The sequence below is a fragment of the Oncorhynchus mykiss genome, chromosome 3 (assembly GCF_013265735.2).
Source record: "Oncorhynchus mykiss isolate Arlee chromosome 3, USDA_OmykA_1.1, whole genome shotgun sequence".
NCBI lineage: Eukaryota > Metazoa > Chordata > Actinopteri > Salmoniformes > Salmonidae > Oncorhynchus > Oncorhynchus mykiss.
Genome location: NC_048567.1, coordinates 33,806,460 through 33,818,888, shown reverse-complemented (window position 1 = coordinate 33,818,888; position 12,429 = coordinate 33,806,460). Strand labels below are relative to the sequence as shown.

General features: G+C 42.3%; 1 protein-coding gene across 1 annotated transcript; it reads left to right on the top strand.

Annotated features, from left to right (window-relative positions):
• Positions 1–638: 638 nt before the first annotated feature.
• On the top strand, positions 639–8,244 carry prdm13 (PR domain containing 13). Its single transcript, XM_021596343.2, has 4 exons — positions 639–998; positions 2,483–2,614; positions 2,711–2,831; positions 5,089–8,244. Exons 1-4 carry the CDS (start codon positions 825–827, stop codon positions 6,555–6,557), a joined length of 1,896 nt encoding a protein of 631 aa, XP_021452018.1. The 5' UTR covers positions 639–824; the 3' UTR covers positions 6,558–8,244.
• Positions 8,245–12,429: the final 4,185 nt, after the last annotated feature.

Genomic DNA, 12,429 nt, shown 5'->3' with positions numbered 1-12,429 from the left:
AAACTCAAAGTTATGAAGGTCTGTGTTGTGCCATGTCACAGCTGAATGAAAACGTCCAGATTGAATTCGTGACAAGAAAACCACAAGTGTGAAATGATAAGATGGTGGTTATTTTGAAAGCTGTTGCTATTTTTCTGGTGGTTCTGGTACCTGCCCGATCTCAACCCGGCACACGCCGGGAGTCAATAGAAGTTAACAAGTCTTCCAAGCATTCCTGCTCCTTTTGTTAAACTAGGGACACACAATGCAGCCAAACGGAGATAATAAAGAGCTTTGAAGTATATAAACCCAAAATAACGCAACCAAGTAGATTTAAAGTAGTGACTGATTTCCAAAAACGGGTTTGTAAAAGAACAATAAAAAGGGGAGAATTTATGGAGAAATTATACAGTGGATTTGTCAGTTAAAATATCGGAGCTGTCTGAGGTACAAAGCCACATGCTGAGGATTAATGGTAGCTCCAGACCTTTGATTCTGCACTCTTTTTTCTCTGCCCTTGACAAATTGGATTTTGGGGATGGGAAGGTCGCCTGGCCCATTGTCTCCTGGCCGTTTTTGGAGCAATTCATTATGTGCAAGGGTGAGGGAAAGTCTCCATGTGACCATCTCAGCCCGTTTTCTCCCCACAGCTGCCGAAAGAGCCAAACTCTCTCACACCGCGCGCATACTGTTCGCCCTTGCGCGTTAATGTGTCGAGGGGGTACCTTGCTGCTCCATTAGAAAAGCCTGATCACATACGCCACCGCATCACTTTGCGGGCGGAGATTGGCCTGTCCTCATCTCTGTGACTCCTTCTTGTCTCAATCAGTCACTGCGTGGTCTTCATGGTTCTCAAACCACTGCACGGAGAGCCAGCCATGCAAGCAACTCGGGCATCCGCTATCAGTGTGTTTGCAGACTGCAGCATCCCCGCCGGCCTGCGGATAGGACCGGTGCCGGGCGTCTTCAAACTAGGGAAATACGTTACTGATCGCAAAGAGGTCGTAACCAAGAGAAAGGTACGTTTTTATCATGGCATTAAATATGATTTATTCCTAATTATTTCAATCTTCAAAAATTCATTTTTTACAATTCTGCTTTCGTAGGATGATTTTTGCAGGCTTCCGAATTGAATTACAAACTAACGGAAGAAAAAATTGTCTACAGTGGCATTCTAATAAAGATGATCCTATTTTAATGACAAATCGTTCCATTAAAATCATTATCACTTTTAGGCCTATATTAATATTCATATTATTATTATGTATAAGACTGATATGAATAATGGATGACTTTCGAAAACATTATTTTATTTCTTAATAAGGACCTACATTTAATTATCAGGGCAGGTAAAGGAGACACAGTGATCTTTTTTAAAAACATTTTGAACCAGACCTGTCAAAGTTCATTGGGCCTTCGGTTATTAATTGGTTCGTGCTGTCAGGTTAGAAATAATTGAGTTATATTAGTGGGACGACTTGTCACTCTGTGCCTTTACTTAACCGCCCTAATAGGGCGACCTTGGGTGCTATGTGAGATTTCATTTCCTCCTCCACTTTAAATTTCACAGGCTAGTAGGCAAGTTATTCAAATTAACCATTTCATTTTAATGCACTACGGCCGTGGAATTACGCTAAGGCCTAGACCGCAGTCTCGAGGTATAAAATAAGAATATGGATAAGAAATGCTCAAATATATAGAAATGTATATAGAAATGTATAGAACATCTAAAATAAAATTCGTTATTAATACAATATGGAACTACCAGAAATGGATGCTATTTCTATTTTCATTTCATGTATATTCATTGATTTAACATAATTTTTAAAATACAGGCAATTGTTTATTGGTGAGTTTATGGACCTTAACAAACCAATAGATAAGTACCCTACATTATAACTGCATTATAAATATAGGCATAGGCCTACACCCTGCTGTCGTCGTTTGTGATTGATGCGGCTAAATGCATCCCCCTGGGCGTCATGTGATGCATCAGGTGCAATCTCCGTGTCAAATGTCACGCTTCAATCTTTAATTTGCTTGAACAGTTTAGGAACCCTTTGACACTTCTCAAATTCGTTTCCCATATCAACTCAATTATGTGTCATTCTCCCTGGTAAATTATCACCGCTGGTTAACATAGCGGATAAAGACGCATTAAACGCATTGGCACACCTCAAGGTGGGCTATGGCCTATCATTTAGCCATTGGGCATAGCAACAATCATATTTACAAACAATTAATTCACTATTTAATAAACCAATATTTCTAAAACTAAAGCCTTGAATGTGCTAAGCCTATACGAAAAGAAACACAAAGCTTTTCTTGCTCCAATTGCAGTCATGCGTGACGTCACAATATCAAATATGAAACTCTGTTTATGATTTATTCATAAACTATTATAAACTGCGGCTGCCGGCCTTTTAGCGAGCTGTGATTTTATCGAATGCTAGGCCTTAGTACCATCATTTCTAACGTTGAACCATCCATGTTGTGGATCTAGATTCGGCTGCTGAGGGGTGAAATCGTGGATGAATCAGGTTGCCCTGTGCCAGACTGGATTGGGTGTATCCGGGCGGCCAGAAACAGTCAAGAACAGAACTTGGAGGCTGTCTCAGATCTACCTAGTGGGCAGGTCAGTACTGTGCTTTATTTGAAAATGCATAAAGCTCAAGTCATTTGATTTAAAAACAGTTAGTTGCATGTATCGAACGTTGCTCTTTTACGTTAGATTTTCTATCGTGTGCTGACGGAGATCCCAGCAGGCGAGGAGCTGAGTGTGTGGTACTCCAACACTCTGGCTCAGTGGTACGACATCCCTACCACTGCCACTCCAACACACGACGAGAAAGGTAAGAACACTGTAGAATGACCCTGTAATGTAACCATACAGAACAATGAAAAAAGTAGCCAAAAATAGATCATGGATATTTGTTTGCCGGCTGGTTCAACGCGCTTATGCACGATCGAAATCCACATGTATCATTATTTATTCTTATTTAACGTGGCAAGTCAGTTAAGAACAAATTCTTATTTACAATGTCGGCCTAGGAACAATGGGTTAACTGCCTTGTTCAGGGGCAGAACGACATATTTTTACCTTGTCTGCTCCGGGGTTCGATCAAGCAACTTTTCGGTTACTGGCTCAACGCTCTAACCACTGTGCTATTGTCCAAACAAAAGTTTAAATATAAATGGATTAGGCTACAGTATAGGCCTGATGATGCTGCTTACTGGCATTGACATTTTGTGAGTTCCATCATTGCACAGTTAAGTGACTGTCCAAACCTTGGCGTCCAGCTATTATAATCAATTTCTGTGGAAAGGTTGTAGGCCTATATTTTCACGGTTGACAAATGTGCATCCCCAGAGCATACATTTCGATTCCGGGTTAATTTGATGGTTTTATTTACATTAACATTTTAAATAGGCTTGACAGAATTTCATTATAAACAATTCAATAATAAAAATTAAAATGTGTAAAACAGCCAGCAATAGTCCTAACTAAGCTTCGTTGTGCTAGTGTAATAAACAAGAAAATTACAATAATAATAATAATAACTTTTCCCCCAAAAAAATATTATCTGGATATTCAAACAGTGGCGTCGACGCCATGGGTTTGTAGGCTTGTCGAATTATAGCCTAATCATATGGTCACCAGCAAAATATTCCGGTTTTAATCAGATTACACCTAACGGATACCGCCTACTCAGGAAAATTCGATAACGGTGTTTAGATTCAATTATAATGCCTAGTCTAAATTCTTTCACAGATTTGCGATTTCATTCTGTATTATGTTTCATGTTTTGTGTGAACCCCAGGAAGAGTAGCAACTGCTTTTGCAACAGATAATGAGGATCCCAATAAAATAACAAATACCAATACCGATCTACATTAAAAAGTTAAAATGTACTTTTAGAAAAAAAAAGGTTCTGGATAGAACGAAAAAGGGTTCCATGGTTGCTGCATATATGGTACCCTTTAAGGGATTATATATAGAACCTTTAGGGGTGCCATATATGAAGCAAGCAATAGTACCCTATTTGGATCTATCTATAAAACAATTCTAAGAGTAATTACTCTGTCTGAGATGAATTGGCCATGATAAATGGAGGGCCTGACAGTCATTTTCAAGATATAGCCTACCTATATTCGACTGTTACACCAATTACAGTGACAGGCACATGGAATAAAACCCGCAGTTTAAAAGCAGGGATAGGCGTGTTTTAACAATCATCAAAGCAGACGATAGTAATTCATAGGGGGACAGAGGTTAACAAATGTCATCGCCTCATTAATATTCATGTACTCAAAAGCAAATGAATTTAAAAAAAAAGGTGCTTTACGGTAAATTAGCTTGCTACATACGGTATTGTTGCCTAATGAATGCTAACTTTTATGTGGGATGTTTATTGCCCTGATTTGTGGCGAAGCGCTTTCTGCTGATCTCAGTCCAATACACCGGGCGCTCCTTGACATACGCGTCCTATTATTTGGCGTTAACAGATGGGCCAGCCTTATTGTCTATGGCGATTTGCGATTTCAAGCAACAGCTGCTGTCACTTCTACGGGAAAGAGCACAGAGAAAGTCCCCCTATTCAACGTATTGGTTTCGGAGCGACAGATTGGACGGGGCGTTTGCTCTTTTGATGGCGATGATAAACAACAGCCCTATAAGGATTACAAAATCATTACATCTATATAATTGACCTCCCATTGTTCAACTTGTGTCATTGCTCACGTTTGATGAGGTGGATAGGGTTAATATACTCTGTCGCCTATTCAAAACATGAATCCCATTGGAAACGAGTAGATTCATCTCAAGGGATTTACCTAAAACATTAAAATAAGAAACGGTAAAGATGTGCATGTGGCACAAAATAACAGTACAGTTTGAGATTACTCTAATAGGCAACTGTGAGCATCTGCAGATGGAACATCAGTCATAAAGCACCCGATAATAGGCTTCTACACTCACAAAGCAATAGATAGAAATGTGTAGTAACACAAAATGTTCAAGATTGAAAGTGCTTTATTGACAGAAGTGGGACGATTCAGGAATATGGAGACCCATCGATGTTAACCTCATATCTCTCTGCTTCTCTACAGGTGAAGAACGCTACATTTGCTGGTACTGCTGGAGAATATTTAAATATCCCAACACACTCAAGGCCCACGTCCATTTCCACTGCGCTCTGAGCAACGGGCGGAGCTTTGTGAACAGCGAGCAGGCCAGGAGCACAGACAGCTTCAGCAGGTCACCCAAATCCGGGGACATTCCCTACACCTCCGCCTCGCCCAGGAACGGCCACAACACCTCCATCTCAGACTCTGTCAGACGGACCGTGTCTTCCTCACCTTTCCTCAACAAAGTTGGCGTATCAAAGAAACCCAGCTCTGAGGAGCAGGACAGAGCACTTGACATGAGCGTTACCTCGGCCAGAAACCACGGACATCTCATGGGCCTTGGCGCAACGTCTTCAATGTTGAGCAACATGGGGTTCCACCCAGGCGTGCGCTCTGCATTCAAGCCCATGGGCCAAACCAAAGTCCCCACGGCTGACGTCTACAGAGAGGAAACTAATGGGAAGCATAATGGACTAGGCTTCAGCAAACTCATGGGGAACATGAAATCAACGCGAGCCTTGAATGAACCTTTGACCGGAAGCCATCCCTCCAAGTGCGTCCATCCATTAGATTCTACATCTCCCGTTGTCCCGTGCGCAAACACCCTCAGGGGTTTTCCGTTAATACCTAATTTTGAGGAGACATCAGCTTTCAAGCACGTGGAGAGCCGAATGCACTCTGGACTGTCCCCCTCGCGCTACTCTCAGATGTCCTCTGGATTCCATTTTGAGAGGTTTTCTCTGCCTCAGTTTGATGGCGTCAAGCCATATAATGGAGATTGCAATATCCCCCTCATGCCATTCACCGTGTACAATGGCGAGCTGCTTTATAGTTCACCATACTACCCACTGAAATTCCATTTTAGCAATCTCCTAAAATACCCGGAGACAATGTCCTACTTTGGCGCACCTGCACTCAACCAAGACCTGGGTTCAATTACCAACATTGACAGGGAGATAGCCATGCACACTCAACAGTTGTCTGAAATAGCCGTTGAAAAGAACCGAACCAGGCTCGACTCTATGCCCACTGCTAACACAGGCTCAGGGAAGCCCAAAAAGGGACACTTATGTCTTTACTGTGGTAAACTGTACTCTCGGAAATACGGACTCAAGATTCACATGAGAACTCACACAGGGTACAAACCGTTGAAGTGCAAAGTTTGTTTTCGGCCCTTCGGTGACCCCAGCAACCTGAATAAGCACATCCGTCTGCACGCGGAAGGGAACACCCCGTACAGGTGCGAATTCTGTGGCAAGGTGCTGGTGCGCCGGAGGGATTTGGAGCGTCATGTCAAATCAAGGCACCCTGGACAAACAATAAAAAAAGCTGAGGACAAAACCGAGAGCATATTCGAGGATCAAGAGCAAAAGAGCGACAATGACAGCGACGTAGATGTATGCTTCACCGATGATCAGAGCGACCAAGAATCCAGTAAAATAGATGATTAATTGAGATTTTGACACGAATATGGCAAAGACGGCATAATGTTTTGTGAAATTGTTACAGGTTACCTGTACATATTTCTGTGTAATATGATTTCCCCAAGGAGCGAAAGTTATTTATGTATGTTTTAAAGCTATTGAAAATGTAATTGTTCATTAAAAAAAAATTCTGATTAGGACTAGACAATTTTCAAATGAGCTTTTTCTTTTACAACAATGTCCTATTCGTTTCAGATGGAACAAAGTATAGGCAGTATGATTTCAGAATTGTATAATATCACAGCTGATGATAATGAATTTATTTTTGTATACGCTAATTGGTAGCCAATATGTTCCCCAAATAGAGGTCGGCTGCACTTTTACAATTACAATTACTTAAATGTTGCACTTTCTTGCGAGGGCATTTAATTGTTTTAGGGCAAAGTTGAAAAGGCTCAGCAAATATTTATAGCAGTTAGTACCAATCCATTATTTAAGGATCTTGTTTATAGTAAAAAATAACATCTGATTTAAACAGCATCATGTACAAATCTAAGAATATGATATTTCACTGCTCAGTGAAAAAGTGTTGTATGTTTGTTCATAAGTGATATTGTATATTGACAATATTTTCCTCTTGTTCATTGAGTTGTTCCTTTTTAATAAATGTAATTTAAAACTTTGAAATGGTTTGTAACTTGATTCAAATATATAGTCTACACTCAAGCCTACTGATTTATTAGGCTATCTAATGCACATCAAATAAATTCCCCCCACTTTTAACTGCCATGGATAGTGCACTAATGAATAATTCGATATTCCACTTTTAGCCTACATTGTAGACAGGGTTATCAGGATGTCGTCTCTATATTTCCTGTGCAGTTGAAGTTAAGATTACTTCCGTTTGAAGACGTTTTTCAAATGGGGTGTCCTCTGAATTCCTCTGAGGACGCTGTCGATTCCGGACAAAACGCTTGGCTGTGCGCATTACAGTAAACCCGCAATATATCTCACCACTGTAGCGCATGGTGTAGCCATTAAGAAGAATGACTTGACTAGTCGACGAGCGTTGGGCCGTTTATAAAGTAGGCCTACTGGGTTCTTACCTTTGTAAATACAATATTACATTTGATTAATATCATCATCACCATCAAAATGGTCTGATCCAACAAGTAAGAGATTCAACAAAATCCAGGTACATTGAAAACAAACAAAAACGCGGGTTCTGCAACAAGTAGGCTTCTAGATACATACTCGATACATTTTATTCAAATATTTTTTTTTAAAGAAAATGAATAAACATGGTCTGTTTCCAACACATTCATGAATCTATACGAATATGTGCTGAAAGGCCTGGCTGGAAATGAAATCAACCTCAATCTTGATAGAGAGCTAAACCTTCGACAACATGCACTATTCACGACATAAAGTCAACTTCTCCCTATAGAGATAAGGAGCAGTTTTAACCGTGCAGTGAAAATGCTTCCTTCCTACATTGTGCGTAAAAGTGCAGTTTCAGGAAGGTGTCTTGTTCCGTGGAAAGAGCAGATATAATCTTAAAATAACAGCAGGTCAGATTTATGGCCTGTTGTAAAAGGAACATTTAAAAGGGCAAAATACGTTTATTTGGGGAAAAAGGTCCGATCCAGAAAAGGGTTAGAACAAAAATATTGATGCATTTCAGACTCAGATAGTTCTAAAATAGTATAAAGTGAATAACACCCATTAAAAAAAATCAATAAAAGAAACACACCGGTTTTCCCAAGTTTGAAACAAAAGCCTTGCAGACTTTTTAACAATTCCCGTTGTCTATTTTGTCCTTTGCTAAAGGGCTTTGGGTCTCGTTTCCAAGTTGCGATGTAACTAAAGCATTATCATGATCGTACCAGATACATAACTATTTCCAGACAACTTTTAAGCGCGTTTCCCAAACAAACATGCAGAGAGAACGTTCGCCAAGTTCGTCGCTAGACCATGTGTTGATATTGATAGAATCGAAAGAAAAGCAGTGCTGTTCAAATTTATTTTCAAATCAAATCAAATTTATTTTATATAGCCCTTCGTACATCAGCTGATATCTCAAAGTGCTGTACAGAAACCCAGCCTAAAACCCCAAACAGCAAGCAATGCAGGTGAAGAAGCACGGTGGCTAGGAAAAACTCCCTAGAAAGGCCAAAACCTAGGAAGAAACCTAGAGAGGAACCAGGCTATGTGGGGTGGCCAGTCCTCTTCTGGCTGTGCCGGGTGGAGATTATAACAAAACATGGTCAAGATGTTCAAATGTTCATAAATGACCAGCATGGTCGAATAATAATAAGGCAGAATAGTTGAAACTGGAGCAGCAGCACAGTCAGGTGGACTGGGGACAGCAAGGAGTCATCATGTCAGGTAGTCCTGGGGCATGGTCCTAGGGCTCAGGTCCTCCGAGAGAGAGAAAGAAAGAGAGAATTAGAGAGAGCATATGTGGGATGGCCAGTCCTCTTCTGGCTGTGCCGGGTGGAGATTATAACAGAACATGGCCAAGATGTTCAAATGTTCATAAATGATCAGCATGGTCGAATAATAATAAGGCAGAACAGTTGAAACTGGAGCAGCAGCACAGCCAGGTGGACTGGGGACAGCAAGGAGTCATCATGTCAGGTAGTCCTGGGGCATGGTCCTAGGGCTCAGGTCCTCTGAGAGAGAGAAAGAGAGAAGGAGAGAATTAGAGAACGCACACTTAGATTCACACAGGACACCGAATAGGACAGGAGAAGTACTCCAGATATAACAAACTGACCCTAGCCCCCCGACACATAAACTACTGCAGCATAAATATCAGCTTTCTCCATTAAAACCTTAACATTATAATTATTCCACAATACTGATGACTGATCAAACTGCACCTAGAGAGATATTACCACCTATGGCTGGCCTACTGGTGCTCTTCCATGCCGCCCCTAAGAGGGGTGCATCACTTGAGTGGGTTGAGTCACTGACTTGGTCCTCCTGTCTGAGTTGGCTTCCCCCCATGGGTTGTACCATGGCGGAGCTCGGCCTTGTCTCAGGATGGTAAGTTGGTGGTTGAAGATATCCCTCTAGTGGTGTTGGGGCTGTGCTTTGGCAAAGTGGGTGGGGTTATATCCTACCTGTTTGGCCTGTCCGGGGGTATCATCGGATGGGGCCACAGTGTCTCCTGACCCCTCCTGTCTCAGCCTCCAGTATTTATGCTGCAGTAGTTTATGTGTCAGGGGCTAGGGTTAGTCTGAGTATTTACCCTGTCTTATCCGGTGTCCTGTGTGAATTTAAGTATGCTCTCTTTAATTCTCTCTTCCTCTTTCTTTCTTTCTTTCTTTCTCTCTTTTTCTCTCTTTGTCTCTCTCTCGGAGGACCTGAGCCCTAGGACCATGCCTCAGGACTACCTGGCATGATGACTCCTTGCTGTCCCCAGTCCACCTGGTTGTGCTGACCTGTTGCATCCTCAACAACCACTGTGATTACTATTATTTGACCATGCTGGTCATTTATGAACATTTGAACATCTTGGCCATGTTCTGTTATAATCTCCACCCGGCACAGCCAGAAGAGGACTGGCCACCCTTCATAGCCTGGTTCCTCTCTAGATTTCTTCCTAGGTTTTGGCCTTTCTAGGAGTTTTTCCTAGCCACCGTGCTTCTACACCTGCATTGCTTGCTGTGTGGGGTTTTAGGCTGTGTTTCTGTACAGCACTTTGAGATATCAGCTGATGTAAGAAGGGCTATATAAATACATTTGATTTGATTTAACATGGCTGCAAATAGGCTATTGAGGCGGCTTATCATTAAGTCATATCTGGTGTAGGCCTAATTCTCCTGTCTTATCTGATGTCCTGTGTTATCTTATGTATGCTCCCTCTAAATCTCCCTCTCTCTCTCTCCCCTCCCAGAGGTTCATGCTTTAGGACTACCTGGACTGATGATTGGTGGCGGTGCGAGAAGGGTGCAATTGCTGCCAGCTATTCAGGGCGTTCCTGCATGTGGGCATTCTTGCATCTACAGGAATGTATGCTTCTATTGGTACTTTTTCAAGCTAGGACAGGTGGACGCACTCCAGGAGAGTAGGTGGTGGAAATGCACAATAATGCTGGATGCCAGCCGATGACAAACCCCACAGAAGAAGGGGCGGTGACAATAATGGAAGCTAGCTAGCTCTACACCGGTAGACAGTGTCCTTCTTCCCTGCCTGTCTGCACTGTTTTCCCGCAGTTCTGTTAACGACGGCAAGGGCAGGTGTTCGGCAGCATAGAGCGTAGGACACTGTGCTAGCTTAGTCAGCTAGTCCTGTACACAGTAGGCGGGAGGTGACACTGTGTGCTAGCTAACTAGCTTGTTAGCTAGACAGGGTGTCCCTAACCATCAAGCTAGCTAGTTAGCTAACACACAATTTCACCCCAGCCTCCTGTCTGCTGTGCAAGTGTCGGTAACGGTGTCGGTAGCTAGTCAGCTAGCACATGGTGTCGCTCCAAGCCTCCCGCTTGCTGTGTTAGCGGGAGGCGGGGGCGACCTGAAGACAGTGTCCTTTTCCCCCGCCTGTCGGGCACTGTTTTCCTGCAGTTCTTTTAACATGGTGAGGGCAGGTGTTTGGCAGGTGGGAGAGAAGGACACTGTCTACCTGTGTCGCTCCTGCTAGCTAGCATTCATGCAGGAACCAATCGGACGCTCGAGGTGGGGCGTTCCTGCAGATGCGCGAATTGCTACATGCAGGAACGCCTTGAATTGCGGGCTGCAGTTGCACACTATTGGGTCATGCTGCTGATCCAGTTTCTGTGGTTCTGCCTGCGGTTATGAAACCCTGACCTGTTCAACGGTCGTGCTACCCTGTCCCGGACTTGTTTATTGTGAATGTGGGAACAATGTCAAGGTTAAATGTTGTAATTGTGGTGGGGAACACAGTGCAGCATTTGGTGTGGATGCCAGGTGCAGAAAGAGGCCCAAAGATATAAAATCATTTATATGGTCTCTGATGCAGAGGCTGCAAGGCAGATTGTTGAAGATAATAGGGCTACTCCTGGAATAAGTGGACCTACTGTAGGAAATGTTGCTTATGTTGGTCCAGACACGGATATGAGATCTGTTCAGAAATCTTGCTCTCACAAATGTGTCGTTTCAAAGGACATCTGAATAGTTCATCAGATTTACTTTATAGCCTTCATTGGAAAGGTTACCAATCTGACTGCGTTTGTGGAAGGAAGAACTACCATCATAATACTAAAGATGGAATGTATGATGATAATTAGAGTAATGGTTCTTGTTATCCTTCAGTGGAATGCCAGAAGCCTTATTGTTCATGGTCAGGAGTTAAAGAAATACGTAATAGATTTAGAGCTCAAACCTAATGAAATATGTTTTCAAGAAACATGGTTTATACCACATCTTGATTGTATGGTTCCTGGTTATTGTTCAATCAGATCTGATAGATCAACTGAACAGGGTGGTGGGGGTGCTACGTTCATAAGGGAAGGTCTTGCATATCGTAATACACCTGTCCCATCTGAATATCAATGTGTGATGGTGGAAATCTACAGTGCAGGTAGGAATATTAAGTTACAACATTTTCACAAGCCTTGTCACCAACTATCTGTAGCGATATTTGATGAAATATCAGGGGAATTGGGCTCTTGAGAGATATTTTGGGAGACATTAATGCAGATGGTAGTTTCTGGGGAAGCACACATACAGATGCTCATGGTACAATTGTGGAAGGTATGATGGAAACAAGAGCATTAGTATGTCTTAACAATGCATGTTTTACAAGAGGTGATGTTGTTAGAGGGGTTACATCCTGCCTGGACCTCACGCTGGCTTCTAACTCTATTGCATCTACGTGTGAATGGAATGAATGATTCTACTGTTGGAAGTGATCATTTCTCGATTTTGTGTGC